This window comes from Benincasa hispida, chromosome 9, assembly GCF_009727055.1.
Source record: "Benincasa hispida cultivar B227 chromosome 9, ASM972705v1, whole genome shotgun sequence".
In the NCBI taxonomy this organism is placed as follows: Eukaryota; Viridiplantae; Streptophyta; class Magnoliopsida; order Cucurbitales; family Cucurbitaceae; genus Benincasa; species Benincasa hispida.
Window position 1 is genome coordinate 53856953 of NC_052357.1, and position 19318 is coordinate 53876270.

The following is a 19318-nucleotide window of genomic DNA, read 5'->3' on the forward strand; positions in this document are numbered from 1 at the left end:
AGTTATATTTACAAAGGGATCCCTCCATTATTTATAAATTACACTTCTACTTATAGTTAAAGTCCCATGTTCATTGTTGTTCTTAATTAGACTTGGAGATTTTCCTCAAGTTAAAGGGTTATATATTCTGAGAACAAAACTGAAAGACATGCTCAAATCTCGTCTGTGTTGGGCTAAGTTGCAAGTCTTTGGTAGACTTGACCTCCAGCCTGCTTCTTCTTCGTTTGATCTCGAGATACTTCGAGTTGATCTATCGATGTGTTGCTAAGCATACTGCACTCCGATTCTTAAGATAGTACAAGGAATGACTAATTCAACTATGCACAAAAAGAAGTAAAGTGGATTCTCTACTTTGGAGATTACATACTCTTCCTTTTAGGGTGGTCGAATGGGGCTATTTATATGCGTGTCCTCTGACACATACGTCTATTTACATGTAATGGCGACAGTGTCAGGGATGTTTCTGGTGTTTGAGATCAAAGGGTGTCAATCTTGATCTGACGTAGTTATTTCCCAAGTATATATTCACAGGCTTGGCTAGCCGGCCCAAATCCTGAGGCATTGACATTTCTCTTTTGGGACATGCTCTCCCCTATGCTTCCTTCCCGTGGACTTTGAACATTTCCTTGGACAACCCCAAACTTTAAAATAATCTTTTGACACCATCCCCAAACGACCATCTAACTTTTATTAACATTTAAGAAGTGGGAATTCTTAAAATTAGATTCAGTACTGTTATTACATATAGAAAATACAGATTACAGAATCATACTTATACATTGTTCTTTTTTAGGATTAATCAGCCACAGATTCACATGATCATCTTCACACTATGAAGAAGAAGAAACCACTAGGATTATACATTTCAAAACTACCCTAACTTTCAAAGAGACAGTTAAAAAGAAACCTTGTCAAAAAAAGTACAGCTTATGGAATTCCATTTGTAAAGCACTTCCACAAACATCAGTTGATCATCCATCCTCCTTCCTCCATCAATCCAAGAACAAAGGAATTAACGCCAATTCTCCCATCACTTGGCTGATCCAAAATCACTTCCTCCAAAACTGTTTTTTTTTGTCAATGAAAGCCATCATTGAAGAGAATGAAAAAGGCCATAATTGTGAGCAGCAGCATTACAGGTTCAGAGTTGACATGGAGGCCATGAGCAGCACCATTTCCTAAAGGAATATGAGGAGGAAGTGCACACTCTTCTCCATTAAAATAAACCTTTGAAGGGAACCCATCTCCTTCCTTTATATTGAGGTTCCTCAAATTCTTCTTAGTGAAAGAGATTACAGATTGTTGCTTTCCCGGTACTCGTGGATCATAACTCGGGTCCGTCCCATTCGTCTCCCCCATCAGGTAATTCAAACCTTCCAATCCTTGGAACAAGATGGTGTTCTTGATCATATCTGGTGGGAGTTTAGTCCCATTGAAAGAGTAGACATTCTCATAGCCTTTAGCAGCTTTATCCAATTGAACAGCAGCAAACCAATCCTCAAAAGGGTATTCTTCCCAATTGAAAAGAGTAATTCTAGCAGTCCAACCACTGATATAATCTGAGTTAATATGCCAATTTAAACTAACCCCACAATTATCAGGACAAGGAAGCTTCTTTGGGATTGGTAAGTGTTTGATTTTGGCCCAAGCTTTTGCTTTTACAGTTCTATTGTCAAATGGAACTAAAAGAGCCTCTGGTGGAAGAAGCAATGGGGAAGAATTTGGGTTGCAAGTTTGAGTTTCATCACATCCACAAGCACAAGTATTGCAAGGGATAACAGAGTCATTATAATAAGCAGAGAATGAAACACAACATCTTGATTGTTTTGGTTTGGGAGTTGTAATGTTGCAAACCACTTGCCAACTAGCAATGGCTGTGGTTATGGCTTGAAGTCCAGTCGAGTCAGGAAATTGTGTTGGTTCAACTCTAATAGGAGCTCCACATTTGTAACTGGGGTTAAGAATGCCATTGATCTTCCATTTCTGAGGAGGGTATAAGGCAGTTCTATTGAAGTCAGGGGGAAGCTTATAGACTTGGAGCTGAAAAATAGACCTTGCTTTGCTTTGATCCATCAATGGCGGTAAGATCGTGCCATTTTTGCAGCAGAAGGGCAACTTCCCGACCTTGGAATCGTTGGCTCGATTGGAGGGAAGGTCAGCGATAATGGGATTTTTCTCACAATTCATGACTTGGGAGAAGTCAAAATCTTGATAGTATTGGCCTTGAGGGCCAAAGATACAGTCAGAGTAGTCAATTTTGTGAGTGTAAGCTCCTCTCATAGTGGAAATGAATTCTCCTCTCTTCCATTCCCAAGTTAAGTTCCAATGGTCGAGGCGGCCGAGAGGGTTGTTGTTGTCAATGGTGACTTGTGCAAGATAGTTGTTGCCATAAGCTTGGAGGACGTCGTAGGTGAGCGAGAGATCGCCGTTTTGTCTCGGTAAAAACTTGGTCTTCTTTGGTGGTTTTTGCTTGAATTTGGGGTCTTTCTTGCAGCAAACGTGCATATAGCTTTTGTCTGTAAAAATGTTGTTTGGAGTTTTATATGAATGAAGAATAGTGAGTTTCAATGTTCAATCTCTTCAAGCTTCAAACAAAACAAGGTGGTATAATGCATTACAAAGGAAAAGCCTTGCCTTTTGCTTACTTACTTGCCTTTACATCACTAAATTTATAACTCAATTGTCTGATATTTAGATCAAACAAATTTGGTTTGTCTTATTACAATATTCAAGTTCACAACTTAATTTTTGAATTAAGTGTAATTGAAACTTGGTTACTTTTAAATTTGTGTCTACTTATTTACTTGAGATATATATCCACGAATTTTCAACTTGATGTCTAATAATTCAATGATATATTCAAAAATTTTAAAAATTACTTAATTTATTAAATATAAAATTCTAATTTTGTGCCTAATAAGACTGGGAATTTAAAAAATGAAAGGAAAAAAAAATCGGCCTCTAGATCTTCAGTTTAGCTTCTATTTGGTCTTTAGGATTCAAAATGTTATATTGTTGGTTTGTGATCTTGATTTCGTCTCATTTCAAAATGTTACAATTTTATCATGAAGTTTCGTTTTTGTTTGAATTTGGTCTCTAAATTTCAAGATTCATACTTTCAGTCTTGGTTTTTCTCTAAGTTCTCACTTCAGTCTTTAGTGCGGTGCCTATTAATGAATTTAAATTAATTATGAAGACTGAAGTGGAAATTTAGAAAAAAAAATTTGTGATTAAAAGTATAAATTTTGAAATTTATGAATCAAATTGAAACAAAACTCAAACCCTAATGGTAAGCTTTAACATTTTGAGACTAGGGACTAGGTGTAAACTAGACCTAAAATATAGGAAACAAAAAATTATTTTATCCTAAAAATTATTGAATGGATACTGATCTATATAACACAAGATTGAAAATTAAGTTCCCATTTGATAACCATTTCGTTTTTTATTTTTGGTTTTTGGAAATTAAACATTTCTTACAAATTTGCATTTTTAGCCAAATTCTTAAATACAATAGTTGAATTCTTAACCAAATTCCAAAAACAAAAACAAAATTTTAAAAGCTACATCTTTTTAGTTTTCAAAATTTTCTTTTTTTTAAACCATCGACAAAAAGTAAATAACAAATAAAAAAATTTGAAGGTAAAAATAATATCTATAAAAAAAATTTGGAGGTAAGAAATTTTTAAAAACAAAAATTAAAAAATCAAATTAGTACCAGACGGGACCTAAAAGATTTATTTGATACAATATTGAAAGTTTAAGAAGACACATTATTCCAAATTCAAGAAGTTATTAAATATAAGTTTAGAAACTAAATCTATATTTTGGAGTGATTTTGAGATTTTACATCACTTTTGTTAGGTTCAAAATAATTTTAAATCACGCCTATAATTATTCAAAATTAATTTAATATTCAATCGCATTAATGTAATTTTTATATCAACAAAATTGATTTTAAACTGTTAAAAATATTTTTATAATAATTTAAAAAATGGAAAAGCGATTTAAACCCTTTGAAAATCATGGACACCGTTTTAAAAGTCGAGATAAAAATCAGAAATGATTACTGCGATGACGACGAGGCTGCGGACACTTAAAGCCTTCATTTTCAAGGCGAATCGTCTTCGGCATCGGAATTCCGTTCTTCTTTACGCCGAATTGCGTTCCGGTGATATCAATCGTCGCCTGAATTTGGTTATAATCTCCGGCGGTTTCTATCGACGTTTTCAAGTCCGTTTGTGTGTACCCAGCTAAGGTCGCCCCTTTCCCGACGGCGGCCGGGAAATCCGAACCGTCGACCAACACGGCGCCAGCCGCCGACACTAAAATCTCTCTATGTTGAAACCCAATATACATTTTCCAATTGTCGAGCTCCGTCGGGCCGGCGTTCACCACCGTGGCCTGAGCTCTGAACGCCCAAGCCTGAGCTGAAACATTCTTCACATAGGGAAATTCTCTTTCCCTTGAAAGGAAAGTGTATGTTAAGAAAATCCCATTACATTCATTTTGCTCCGGTGGTGCCGCCGCTGCCGCTGCAGCAGGCTGAGAGTCGCCAATGATGTAATCTTGAGTAAAACAGAGCTCGAAATTGGACACCAATACAAAAAACAACCAAAAGGGTGTGTGAATAATCAAACATCGCATGGTCGGAAACTTCCAAATTCCGGCGATGAGGGCGGCGGAGGGGTAAGTGAGAGAGAGAGAGAAATCGGGTTGTAAAAGAAAGGGAAGAAAACAGAGTAATCGGAATCGGAGACGACTGAGTCAAAGGATGAATTGTGAAAATTCCGGCAAAAGTGGGCGGCAGATTCGGAAGTGTGCTGTTCTTTTTATTTAATTAATTTAATTTTAAATTTTCGCTCTTGTACGAGGTTTTTAAAGCTTCTGTTTTGTGTTTGAAACTGACAGTTGAGCTAATTAACTAATTAACGGATACTCTCTCTCTATCTTATCTCTATCTCCTAAATTTTGGAGAGTTTTATTGGTTTTTTTAGGGGAATTAATGGTGTGGATTTTGATTCTTTGAAATTTAGAGATTTTTCAATGTGGTTGGAACAATGTGAAGGAATTATAGTCATTTTTAAAGAATTATTGTATTGGGTTCGTGGTTTATATGATGAAAATGGAAACTAAAATCGTTGAGGAGAGAACTAAATTTTGTTCAATTTTCTATGATATAGGGAGATTAGAAGAGAATATTATTAGAGGTTTATAGTTTTCTTTTTTCTTTTAAAAAAAGAGTACGACATCGTAAATATTTACTTTAAAAAATAAAGAAATTTTTACATATAGAAAAAATATTAAATTATTTACATAAATAGCAAAAAAAAAAAAAAAATACTGATAAACACTAATAGACTCCTATCAGCCTTCAACAAGAGTGTAGCTCAACAACAAGAGTATAGCTCAATTGGTATAATGCTTGTACTTTAAAATCTCATTGCAAAAATATCTTTAAATTTTCGAAAGTCACATTAGTACTCTTAATTTTTTTTTTTTTTTTTTTTTTAAAAATGCTCTGCCTTTAGCATAGTGATCAGTTTAGTTGGGGTTATCTTGATTTGGAAAAAAAAATCAATTTTAAAACAACTCATATAGATAACTTTTTTTTTTTTTTTTTTTTCACATAGATACTCTCATTTTTCTTCAATTTGTCCAAGTCTTATACCAAAAGAACCGACAAAGAAAAAACATCTACGATCACGATGAATTTTCTTAACTAGAGTAATTTGAATTGCAAAAAGGGTCAACAATGTTTTCATCGCTACAAATTTGTAATGCACATATTTTCTTTTTTTCTCCTATTAGTTCTCCACAAAATTATGACACAAATCTTAGTGCCAAAAACTTGGTGTAATGCAAGTGTACGTATCAAATGTAGTATAGTAAAACGACCTAAGAGATTGTTCCAATTTTATTTAGGGACCACAATTTGAATCACTGAAATCTCAAATGAAGAAGATATAACCGAAATAAACTTAACGAAAAAAATACATGAGGTGATGATGTTGTAGATTTTTCATCAAAGTAGACAAGTGAAAGGTGACATGTAGTGCAGTGGAAGAGTAACACAGGATGAGCTTTTGGTTTTCGTGGAGTTTTAAAAGAAAATATTTTTTAAAAAAATTATGATTATATTATATTAATTATATTATATTATTATTTTTGTGTCTAATGGCTAGTTGAGTTTAAAAATACAACATTAATAATAATAATATAATAAATCAAGCTCATGATCCACTTCCTATTGGTTATACCTTTTCTTTTTAAAATATTAATATTAATATTATTATATATTATTTTTAAAATATTAAGGCTAGTTGAGTTTAAAGAATATGACATCATAAATATGTACTAAAACACGTTATAAGTAACTTAATGGACCTTTTTGGACCTGTTTTTAGGCTAAATTATTAAAAAAAAATGTCGTGAAATTTGCACTCGATGTAAAAAAATATTTTTGACGTTTAAAAGTTTAAAAAAATACCCTTGAATTTTAAAAATATCATTATCATTAGTTTCGTACGATAATTATTATATTTTGTTTAAAAAACATCCCTAAACTTTCAAAAGTCTAAAAAATACCGTTAAAATAATAATAATAAATGCCCTTGTTGTTAGCATACGAACATAAACATTTAATACCTTGTTGCAAAAGTACCTCTAAATTTTCCAAAGTTGCATTAACTCCTAACCTTTCAAAAAAAAAAAAAAAAAAAAATTGATGCTCCTACCATTAGTATAATATGAATAAGTTTATTTAAAGTTATCTTAAGTTGGAAAAGCACCAATTTTAAAACAACTTATAGGGGCTATTTGGAGTGCTGAGTTGAGATAGGATGTCTAGAGTTTACACGTCTGTGAAGTTCATATATCTGTCGAGTTCAAATGTCTGTGTTTAGAGTGTAGAGTTATTTGGTCCGAGTTCATGTATCTGTGTTTGTGTATAAAGTTGAGTTTATATATCTGATATTTGATACAGTTTTTTGAACTCTAAATAATATGCTTTTATAATTACTATTTTTGTTTTGAAACTTTTTTATTTAATAATTCTACCCATCATTGTTTGAATAAAATATGGATTGCAATTTTTTTATTTTAATTTTTAAAACTTTTCTTTCTTTCTTTCTTTTTTGGGCAATGAACAACAATTAATCCATTATATTTCTTATAAAAATATAGTTAAATAAAATGAAAAAGTAAAGCGAAATCAAAATTTTTGCTTCTAGCTAACTTTTCTCCATGAATTTCATTATCATCTTCCGCTTCTTTTTTTTCTTCCTATTGTTACTCTATATTTTTACTATGTCATGAATTTTTTTTTAATTAAATCTCCCTTATTATCGTAACAACTAATAGGATGTCACCACATTTCTTCAACAGTTTCACTTTCATTTCCTCTAAATTTTGAGGACAATAATTCTGGCTAGAAAGTGTTCTAAGAATTTTTTTTTTTCATTTTATGGTTTGTTTTTTGTTATATGTTACATACTTTTCAACTACATACATACTTTTCATCTGAATATTCTTAACACTCATTTGATATGTGAATTCATTACGTATAAGTATTGCAGTTAATGTAGACAGAATAATATATTTTTTTATATAATCAACAACCTACAACATACTTTAACAGTCATTAGTCTTATAGTAGTCGAAAGTGGTTGTCGAAGTTGATTATCGAAGATGATCTTTTTTGGAGTTTGTAGTCGGAGGTGGTTGTTGGATCCTAAGTTGGTCACATGAAGGTGTATTGAAGTTGGTTGTCAAAGTTTGTCATTGGAGGTGATTTTCGAATCTCGGAGTTGGTCGGAAAAAAGTGGTCGTCGAAGTTGATCATCGAAGATGATTTTCACTTAAGATTGTAGTCGGAGGTGATTGTCGAAGACCGTAATTAGTCGCATGAAGGTGGTATTGGAGTTGGTTGTCGGAATTTGTCATCGAAGGTGGTTGTCGAAGCCTCAAGTTGCTCGTCAGAGTTACTCGCTCAAACGTGATCATCGAAGGTGATTTTCATTGGAGTTTGTATTCGGAGGTGGTTGTTAGAGTTAGTCATCGGAGTTTGTTGTCGGAGTCATTTGATCATCAGAGTTGGTAGCACGAAGGTGGTCGCCGGAGTTAGGTCATCGAAGGTAGTTATCGGAGGCTAGAATTGGTTGTCGAAATTGGGCGTGCGAAGGTTGTCAAAGCTCAGAGTTGGTCGTCGGAGCTATCATCGAAAATGGTTGTCGGAGTCCGAATTTCAGAGTCGGAGCCCGGAGTTGTCATCTATCGTGGTTGTCGGAGCTCGGAGTTAATTCTCGGAATGTGACAGTGGCCGATGGGTGGAGCCATTGAAAATATGAGAAGAAGGGAGAGTTGGAGTGAGTTGGTAAAATATACCAACTCAACTCCACCAACTTTTAAAGTTGGTGGGTGAAACAATGAGTTGATATATTATATCAACTCAATTCAACTCATGTTAGTGAGCCAAACGTCCCTTTATATATATTTTTTTTATATAGATACTCTCATTTTTCTCTTATTTGTCCATTTCTTATACCATTTTTTTCTCAACAATAACTAAATATAAATGAAAAATTTAAACATAAAATTCCACAAAATCTCATAAAATTCCAAAATCAAAATCTCCTCTTAAAACTCAACAAACGATAAATAGCCAAATACAAAAAGGACCAACAAAGAAATAATTCATCTTTGATCACAGTGAATTAATTTTTTTTTTATCATGGTGAATCTTTTTAACTAATCATAATAAATAGAGTAAAATTAAAAAAAGGATCAACAAAGTCTTTATTGTTATAAATTTGGTAATGCACACTTTTTCTTTTTTTCCTACTAGTTGTCCTCAAAATTATGATGCAAATCTCTCATTGTGTCTCTAATTCTCAATGTGCCTCTCTTTTTGTGTGTTAAACTCAAACGACGAATTAACACATAATCACTATTAAAGTACAAGTCAAAGTGAGCTTAGCTCAATGGTAATTGACATCGTCTTCTTTTCTAGAGATCGAATGTGAATGTTCAATTTCCCATCTCTAAAAAAACTACTAGTGTAATAGAGAAACGTTAGGTCTTGGGATTAAAATGGGGGGCAGAGAGGAAATGTAAAAGAGATGTGATGGTATAGGTACTAATGCAACTTTTAAAAGTTTAGAGGTATTTTGTAACAAAGTATTAATAATTTCTATTCATATACTTAGTCAGGGTGTTTTTGAATTTTTAAAACTTTTGAAAGTTTAAGGGTATTTTTTAAAACAAATTACTAACGATTTCCATCTAAAAACTAATGACAAAAGTATTTTTGAACGTTTTCTAAAAGTTTAATCGTATTTTTGAAACTTTTGAAAATTTAGAAATATTCTTTACGCAAAGTACAAATTTCAAAGGCATTTTATATAATGTAACCCTTTTTTATATACAACTAAATAACTTTCTAGTTATAAAAATATTCATGAGGTGGAGATTAACCTTTCATCTGGTGTTGTTTTTGTAAATAAAATTATTATTATTATTATTATTTTTGCTATTGATGATTTTAATTTTCAAATAACACATATTTTTCTAACCTTTTTAAGATAAAAACAGAAAAACTTCTAATTCTTTTTCATTCTCAAACTATAACAAATTCTCTACAAAGTATTCATATGCAGAATACAAATTTTTTAATTCAATTTTTTAAGCACTCAAATAGAAGTGATTATTCAATTAAAAAATCCAACTTAATCATTAATTACCATAAAAATTAAAAAAATAAACTGAAAGGATTAGGGTCATCAAATGAAACTATTGACATTGTTTTAGATAGAAATGATGACACTTAAATGTTAATCTTGAAAAAAACCAAAATTTTACAATTTAAATCATAAAACCAACTATTAGCTAGTTTTTTTTTTTACCAACTTGTGGAATATGGATTTACCCTTTTCTAAAACTGGTGAAATGATTTTAGCAATATTGATATCTATTTTTTCTACTATTATGTTGCATCAGTGTACAAACTAAACTTGAACCATAATTTTAAATTTCACCATTTCATTAGAATTATGTAATATTTGAAAACATCAAGGGATATGTTGTTTAAAACATATCATTGAACTTTTGTTTAGTGAAACAATAATAGGACGTCGTATGTAATATTTTTTAGATCTAAGAAAAAAATTAAATAGAAAAAGAATAATTAGATCTAAAAGAACAGCCATATAAAGAAAAATAAAAAAGAGAAAGGAGGTGTTGAGAAAGAAAAGGAAAAATAAAACCCATATGAGCCAGACAGAGAAAGAAGAGAGAAAATGAGAAAGACGAACCAGACAACTGAAAGAAGAGAGAAGATGAGAGAAGGAGAGTAAATGTGAAGAAAGCATGAGAGAGAGAAATGACAAAGTAATTGAGAGAGTTGAGCGAGTAATGAAAACGCATGAGAAAACGAATGAGAGTGAGAGCGATAAAATAGTGGATAATTAAACCAACCGTTTTATTTTTATCAGTGGTCGTCGAAGTTGGACACACGAAAGTAGTAGGCAGAGTATGTTGCTGAAGTTGCTTGTGTGAAGGTAGTCGCTAGAGTTATCGTCGAAGGTGGTTGGTGGAGTCCAGAGTTCGTCATCGAAGTTGGTCGTGTGAATGTGGAAGTCTGAGTTTTTTTTACCAGGGTGGTTGTCGGAGTGTCGTTGGAAGTGGTTGCCGGAGATCGGAGTTGGTTGTCAGAATTGGCTACCCGAAAGGTGGTTAGAGTATGTCGTCAGAGTGTGGTAGCGATAATCGCCAATGGAGATCGATGGGTGGGACCATTAAAAATATTGAAGGGAGAGAATTGGGGAGAATTGAGATGAGTTGATAAAATAACCAACTCAACTCCACCAACATTTAAAGTTGATTGTCAAACATTGAGTTGGTAAAAAATACCAACTCAACCCAACTCTCCTTGATGGTCAAACATCTCTTTAGATATGTCAATCTCTCTTGGCAAAGTCCAATATTTGTTTTGACCAACCCCAATACTTTTTTGCCTAACAAAACGAATTTTTCATAGCATGGGGAGGATGAAGATTGTTTCTTTATGAGGAAGGGAAATTATAAGGATCGCAAATAGTTGAAGAACAAGGCCATGATTATCTAATATTTGTCTAGCTTAGTTCTGTTGTTTTCTTAATAAATTCATAAAAATCTTTTAGTTAGTAATTTTTCCAATGACCAATTAACATTAAAATAATTTATAAAATTAAATCCATGACCAAACCAACCAAATAATGGAAAATGAGAGGTGTTTTAAACCATGGTTAAGAATATTGATACTGAAAATATCAATAAATGTCCGATATCAATAAATATTTTATAGAATATTATAAACCCATGACACTTAGAAAACATATAATTAATTAGTAAATAAACATTTTAAATTCTTTAAACAAGTTAAAATATTTATGATTTATATTATAAATCGTGAAAAATGTCGATTCACTTCTCACGTCATTGTTGAAGCCATAAAATGTAAAAAAATTGATAGAAATACCAACATGTTGATAAAAATTTATTATCATTTTTGGAACATAACAACCAAATAGCTCTTCTGATTCTCTGAACCATTGACCGTATCTTGTAGACAAAATGCATTTATCCTAAAAATTGTTCATAGACATAATACATAAAACAATTGAAAGCATCCGAACATCTCAACTATTCTCACATGACAATCAAGCAATTCTGAACATGACAAACATTTAAAACACTAACCCAAAGACAAACAACTAATTATTTGTTTCCATGAATCCAACAACTATTTCAGTTAAAACAGTAATCCCAAAAAAATGTTTGAATCATTTAGTCCAATTCTCAGCCGCAGCCACCATTTGCCTCACTTGAGAAAACTTTCTGTCTATTAACATCCTCCGATTTCCCCATATATCACACAACTATTTTTCCTGAACCAAAAGGTTTAACAGATGGGGCATCTTCTGTTTCTGGGTATGAGATGAATCCAAAAGCTTAAAAGCAGGGCATGAAAACTATATAACAAGAGCAGCTCAAGAACCCGTGCAGAGAAGAGTAGTATCGACTGCCACCCGTGATCATTAGGTAAAATATATACTAGTTGATTATGACGATTTGATGTGTAACATTCCTCTCCAAAATTAACAGGTGTTATTAAGAGACAGCTATCTCCTCAACATTGATTTCCTCAGCCAATTGGGCTTTTGGTTCCAAATCAATGAACTGGTTGGACTTACTAGCTAGATGTGAAATGCTAACCCTTCCCTGACGCTTGATGAAGTCAGCAACTGCTTGCATTTCTTCCTTTGATATGTATATGTACTTTCCTCTATCGTCCATAACGCCAGAAAGTCGGCCTATAAAATTTGTTCATTTGTTCGATCAGAATAGTACTTACTGTTACTCATGATATCATAATCAAAAGTTTACAACGGTAGAAACATGCAAGAAATTATAGACGAGAGAGAGAAGAATGAAAAGAGTCATACCCATACTCTCCAGGGAGGAAATCCGATTAATACATTCCTGCATTAGTGATATATACCGTGACATAAATAGAGGGAATATTTGCAAAAAAACCACTGAGGGCAAAACAAACACATATTTGACAAGCCAAGAACGGGAAATCATTCTCCTTGAAACTTCTCAACTCTGTTTTTTTTCTTTTTTTTTTTTTGGCATGTATGCTTGCAAGTTTCTATAAGAATATGTGTTTGGAAGCTATGAGTGGCTAGACTCTTTTTTTTTTTTTTTTTTTTTTTTTTTGAAGAAAAAAGAACTAAGAACACAATTAAATCTCGATCCATACATACAACAGCCATTATCTGAGTTACCTGAGTTCTTAATTTAAATTCTGCAGCAAGATCTTCCAATGGGACACATTTATGACTCTGTAAAACAATGTAAAAAGGGTTTCAGAAATAGAGCCACATGGATAACATAAATTAAACAGCATTAACTAAACATAGTCAGGTTTAGTCATCCATGGGCAGGTTCACTCCCAGTCCCAACCTACACTAAAATGTATACACGTACACAGTAAGATTCTCATAAGGTAAAAGGCTGTGCATCTCATTACAACGTGACATACTTCACCTTTATATATTCCACAAAAGCAGAGAGCAAATCTTGATTTCCACCTTCCACTTCAGCTTCAGTTGTACCTTCAGCATCAACTGAAAATTCCCCTTTCCACTTCTCAAACTCAAATGCAGCAGCCTCTTCCTCCTTGGCCTTCCGTGCCTTGGCTTCTTCTTCCTAAACAAAGAAAATAGACCAATACCACAGAAGTTCCAGCCTACATCAACTACATACAGAGTTCCCAACACAAAAGGTGATTGATTAACTAACCAGTAACCGTTCCTGCTCTTCACGCTCCTCATCTTTCTTCCTCCGCATTTCTGCATACCGATCTTGTTTTGTTAATCTCGAGTCACGGGAAGCTTGTTCAGCCTTCAAAAAAGATAATTTTGACTCATACAACATTAACCAGAAGGTTTAGAAGATAACAAAATGTAAGAAAATATGGAGAAAAAAAAAGAGAAGACTATAAGACACAAATTGAAGCTAAGAGCGTAAGACATCTGCATTTTTGCACATAGTGGAATCATATATATGAATCGTATTCCAACACACAGAATGCAGTTGTTAACATTTTCTAGGAAAATAGACTTCAAACTGGTTCTCCTAAGACCATATTCTTGCACCCATAAGTCAGTCAAAACTTCATATAAGTTACCTGTCTTTGTGCCTCCCGCTCTTGTCGCTTCTTTTCTTTCTTCTTCAACACTCTTCCTTCAGGGTATTCTTCCGCAGCAATTTCATCATCACTTCCATCACCATTGTCTGTCCAAAATCATCAGGAATAATTGTTAAGAGTTGTCATATTCAATATAATAAAATCCTTATTAAAAAAATGACACATTGGTTATTCCAAGCATTTCAAGACTCCATATTGGCTATTTATACCAATAAAAAAAACCTCCATATTCCAGTTCTTTTTGCTCAATACACCTAGTCGGGGTCAATGGCCCTCAATTCCTCACTCACCTTCTTCATCACTAGTAAAGATTGACGAGCTCATACAAAATCTGTGCACTGGATGTCTAGAAACATTATATATATATACATATATATATATCCAAGCAACGGCAACAAGTTATGTTAAATAAACCATATAAGAGTAATGGATATGGTAGGGGAGGCAGTAGGAAAGTGATCCACCTTTAGCTATTTTCTATCCCAGATGATCTGCCATTTCTCTTGCATACAGTCTTTAGTCATTTTCAATGTTTTTAACAGTGAATAGCAACATTTGAATCTAAAACTTAAAAGAAATCTGGAAGAGAAAATTGATTGATCACTATTATCAACTAATTGGCCAATTAAGATGAGGCACGCAGTTGTTTACACTTCATTTCAATTTATATCCCATTTATCAAACTAATTAGAGAGTTGCAACGCTAATCGAGGTTGAACTACTTTCCCCCATACTCCCTTACAATTGATTTTAATAACATTACAGACTTAGAAAGCTAATTGATATACAAACCTTCCAGAGATGCCCCTGCATTCGACGAACTAGCAGCCGTAGTAGGTCTCCGACGCATACGACGGCCTCCACCAGTGGCACGAACAACCGTTTCTCTCCGAGGAACCTGACAAATTCCAACAACCAAGTAAAAACCACGGTAACCTTTCTTCGAAACAAATTGATAACCACAGCAATACCATTTCAATGCAAACAAATAAATAAACCCTCAAAGAACTCATCACCGAGCCTCCAAAACCAAACCTGATCCTCATCTTCATGTGCATGACCGGAGCGGGAGTCCTGATAGCGTCGCCATAGAAACAGAGGAACCAATGCAACAACAAGCAGCATCGAGAGAACTGCCACAAGAAATTCCTCCATTTTCCAACTTCTCTACACTTATGACAAAAAATTCCATCGTTCAACTCGTTTAATCGCTTGAAAATTCGTAAACGAAACATCTCTAAAAAAGATCTAACTTCTAGAACAGAATATTTAGGAATAAATACGATATCAAAGGCGTTGACGATCGTACCTTGCGAAGAGGAATCAGAAAATGGTTCTTCGGAACTGAGGATCGCCGATAAGAATGAACAAACAAAATCGGAAGAAACCGTAACGAAGAGGAAGGCAGAGGAGTCCGACCCCGTTTAGAGCTTCTGCAATTGTTCCTCACATGACCATATGGAACCTAAAAACCGAACCGGGTTTCCGATTCGGTTCGTATTTATATTGGAAATAAATACCAGGGGTTTTTTCTAATGTAATAAAAAACCCAAATTATTTACCATCAATAGCAAAATTAAAAAAAGAACCCAAAAGGGATGGAAGAAAGCTCAATCCAACATGTGAAATACCGGAAATATCTCAGCCCACACAAAAAATCTCGACCCACCCAATGATTAATCGAATTATCCAAAACTCACCTGATACCCGCGTCTTCCACATCTTCTTCTTCCAACGACAATTGATAACCATCTATCGCCCTCTATATTGTCGGATTCTCCCACTTTCGTTGCTTCATTTTCTTCTCCCGCCACTACTTCATTTTTGGTCTCTCATTCTTCTTCTTCCTTTGTCCTACTGCTTCATCTTCTTTTCCCATTGTTGCTTTTAATTTTTCAAGGTTACAATCTATCATGAAATCTTTGAAGGGGTGTTTGGCTCACCAACATAAGTTGAGTTGAGTTGGTATAATATACCAACTCATTGTTTGGCCCACCAACTTTAGATGTTGGTGGAGTTGAGTTGTTATATTTTACCAACTCACCCCAACTCTCCATTCTTCCCATGTTTTCAATAACTCCACCTATCAGCAATTGTCACACTCTGAGAACTAACTTCAGGCTCCAACAACCATCTCTAATGAAAACTCCGACGACCAACTCCGGGCTTCGACAACCACCTCCGATGATAATTTCGACGACGAAATCTGGACTCCAACAACCACCTCTGATGATAGCTCTGACGACCTTCATGAGACCAACTCCGACAACCAGTTTTGGCCTTGGACAACCACCCTCTGGTGACCCAACTTCGAAAATAACCTTCGCTCTACCAACTCTGACGATCAATTGGCTCCAACAACAAAGTCCAATGACCAACTACAACAACCACCTTCGTAGGATCGGACAACCACCTCTGACTACAAACTCTAATGAAAATTTACCTTCGATGATCACCTTTGAGTGAGCAACTCCGATGACTAACTCGAGGCTTTGACAATCACTTTCGACGACAAACTCGGACAACCAATTTTAATACCAACTTCATGCGACTAATTTCGTGCTCCGATAGTTACCTTCAACTATAATCCCCAACGAAAATCATCTTCGATGATCAACTTCGACGACCACTTTCGTCCAACCAACTCCGAGATTCGTTCTCAGAAACATATAACAAAAAAGAAACCATAAAATGGATTTTTTTTTCCTAAAACATTTTTCAAGAAGAATTAGTGAAAAATAGAGATTCGTTCTCTGATGATCCTCCAAATTTAGAGGAAATGAAAGTGAAACTGTTGAAGAAATGTGATGATGTTCCATTGGCTGTTACGATGATGGGGGAGATTTAATTAAAAAAAATTCATGACATAGTAAAATTATAGAGTAACAAAAGGAAGAAGAAGAAAAAGAAGATGATAATGAAATTCATGAAAAAAAATCAGCTAGAATCAAAAGTTTTGATTTCACTTTGGTTTCTCATTTTATTTAACCATATTTTTACAAGAAATGTAATGGGTTAATTGTTATTCATTGTCTAAAAAAGAAAGAATGAAAGAAAGAAAAAAAAAATGCAATTCACATTTTATTCAAATAAAGATGGGTAGAATTATTGAACAAAAAAGTTCCAAAGCAAAAATAGTAATCATAAAAGCATATTATTTAGAGTTCAAAAAACTGCATTAGATACCTAGACATATGAACTCAATTCTACACCTCAAACACAGACATATGAACTCAAACCAAATAACTCTGCACGCCAAACACATACATATAACCTCTACAGATATATGAACTCCACAAACATATGAACTCCGGACATCCTATCTAAACTCAGTGTCTCAAACAACCCCTTAAGGTTATAATCATTCCCTTTTCTTTTCATTTCATTAATTCTTCTATTTAATCATACTTATTAAACATTATTGAACCTAATTTTGTTTAACTAGATGGTAAGCCAAAAAAATGGTCAAAGTTGATGAAAGCAAAGGAAAAGGAAAGAAAATAATGAAAGTTGAATAATCAATAACTAGAGCAAAAGCAAACAAATATGAAGAGAAGATGAAGGTAAAAATAAAATAGTTGATAACTTCAAATTCTCCATGTATCAATAGAACTTTAACATCAATACATACTTGTTGTGCATTATGCTTATTTAATAATGTACTTGTATGTCAACTATCTATCTTAAGAACTTTAGCAAAAACTTTAACATCAATCCATCAATTATTGATAAATTTGAATTAAGATAGACAGAGATAGAGCACTATCTTTGTCTATCTCATTCTATCACTGCCTATCTCAGATAGATAGTGATAGAATACTATCTCAGATAGATAGTGATAGAATACTATCTCTGTCTATCTCAGATAGACCGTAATAGACTTCAATGGTATAACACTAATATCTGTTTCTATAGTTCCTATATGTTTGCGCTCTATATTTGTTTAGTTGAGTGGATCTATTATTGATAACTTTGAATTGAGATAGACAATGATAGACTTCCATGGTAAACACTAATATCTGTTTCTATACTTTCTATATCGTTTGCACTCTATATTTGTTTAGTTGAGTGGATCTATTATTGATAAATTTGAATTGAGATAGATAAATATAGAGCACTCACTACAACAAATAGGGCTTATAATAGTTTTTGAATATAACCTTTTAGAAAGTAGGCTATGGAATATCACACAAAAAAGCGAAAAATGTTGAAAATGAAATTTTAAGGGGCGCCAAAAATTTTCGTGTGAAGTGCCATAAGCCTCACTCCATCAAAGCACAAAACCCTTCGTTTTTTTTCTTTTCCCTTTTCACTTATTTCCTCCCCTCTACACGCAAAAACTTAAACTCTTCTTTCTCTCAAATCCTTACCCCTGTTTCACTTAGAGATGTCCAATTTTCCCATGGGACAGGGCCCCACCCCATCGATTAGGCGGGGAATGGGGGAGGGAGTGGGGGAAAAAAATTCTCCGTGAGCTAAACGGGGACATGGACAGGGAATGCATTCCCCGTCCCCGGCCCCGCCCCATTCTCTGTCCTGATTAGCTTTTACATATTTATTTAGTATAGTTATTTAATGTTATGTTATTATTATTATTATTATATAAATATTACATTTAAATTTCAAATTTGATTATTTATTGAGAAAGATAATGAATATGTTTAAATTGAATGTTTAAATTTAGATTAAATATGTGAATAATTTGATTTATATTTATTTCTTTTTACTAAAAAATTAATTCTTTTTTTTGGGCCAAAATTTGAGTAATTTATCTTTAAATTCAAATTGTCATCTAAAACTAACCATAATAAACAATTTAGTGATAAAGTTAATTATTTAATTAAAATTGGCTCACATTAATGATTTAAATTAATTGGCCCTTTTTTTTAAAAGAAAAAAAGTAACGGGGAAAAATTTTCCGCAGGAAATCCGATCCCCGCGGGGAATCCCTGCCCCGATCCTCGTGGGAAATTTCACGAGGATGGGGAATGAAATGGGGAACGAGGACGGGGATGGGGAATAGCAGTCCCGCCCTGCCCCACCCCATGGACATCTCTAGTTTCACTTGCTGTCGAGAGATGAAAAGCTTGGAATTGTTTTTTTTTATTTGCAATACATGAGAAAATACATCATTGACAATGGTTGTTTCTATAAGGGAGTCTAAACCAATCTATAAGTTTCCTGTTCCTAGGAGTCTTTGCTCTCAAGAGGGGTTATTGACTTGTGCAGTTTCTCCAAAAAAAGGAGCTTTTGTCTACTAGAGTGGTAAATGAGATATTTAGGCTTTAATTTATGTATTATGCATATATTTAGGCTATAATTAGGTTATCGTCCTTTCTATAAATTTTCTATATAAATCTCAAGTTAATATATAGAAATTATTCATTCAAATATTGTTTCCACATGGTATCAGAGCCCAAATCCTAGGGATTTATACTTCTCAATCTACTACTTTTGTTAGCTCTCTGCCTCCGTCGAACGGTCGTTGACGGAGGCAGATCCATCTCTTATCTACACTACTCTACCATACACAAAAATCCAAAGCTTCCATGCCCTTTGTCCAAT

General features: G+C 33.7%; 2 protein-coding genes across 3 annotated transcripts; both read right to left on the reverse strand.

Moving 5' to 3' along the window:
- Positions 1-1077: 1077 nt before the first annotated feature.
- On the reverse strand, positions 1078-4647 carry LOC120084794 (COBRA-like protein 10). The gene is made up of 2 exons (XM_039040613.1): positions 4071-4647; positions 1078-2516 (listed from the first exon to the last, which is right to left on the reverse strand). The coding sequence occupies exons 1-2, from the start codon at positions 4645-4647 to the stop codon at positions 1078-1080; spliced, it is 2016 nt and encodes a 671-aa protein (XP_038896541.1).
- Positions 4648-11564: 6917 nt separating this feature from the next.
- On the reverse strand, positions 11565-15220 carry LOC120085002 (DDRGK domain-containing protein 1). 2 transcript variants are annotated; one of them, XM_039040817.1, is made up of 9 exons: positions 15063-15220; positions 14789-14920; positions 14546-14651; positions 13733-13839; positions 13345-13446; positions 13090-13251; positions 12828-12884; positions 12483-12519; positions 11565-12350 (listed from the first exon to the last, which is right to left on the reverse strand). In XM_039040817.1, the coding sequence occupies exons 2-9, from the start codon at positions 14906-14908 to the stop codon at positions 12148-12150; spliced, it is 894 nt and encodes a 297-aa protein (XP_038896745.1). In that variant the 5' UTR covers positions 14909-14920; positions 15063-15220; the 3' UTR covers positions 11565-12147. The 2 variants fall into 2 exon arrangements, with proteins under 2 accessions (XP_038896745.1, XP_038896746.1); XM_039040818.1 differs by having other exon boundaries at positions 14789-14925; positions 15063-15219.
- Between the last annotated feature and the right edge of the window lie 4098 nt (positions 15221-19318).

Bases quoted from the DNA above. Each gene is read 5' to 3' on its own strand.
- LOC120084794 (XM_039040613.1), bottom strand. From the start codon at position 4,647: ATGCGATGTTTGATTATTCACACACCCTTTTGGTTGTTTTTTGTATTG. The intron at 2,517-4,070 runs GTAATCATTTCT...ACATTTTTACAG, and splicing joins GCAGCCTCGTCGTCATCGCA to ACAAAAGCTATATGCACGTT.
- LOC120085002 (XM_039040817.1), bottom strand. From the start codon at position 14,908: ATGGAGGAATTTCTTGTGGCAGTTCTCTCGATGCTGCTTGTTGTTGCA. The intron at 14,652-14,788 runs GTTTGGTTTTGG...GGAATTTGTCAG, and splicing joins CACATGAAGATGAGGATCAG to GTTCCTCGGAGAGAAACGGT. The intron at 12,885-13,089 runs GTGAAGTATGTC...ATTGTTTTACAG, and splicing joins CTTTTGTGGAATATATAAAG to AGTCATAAATGTGTCCCATT.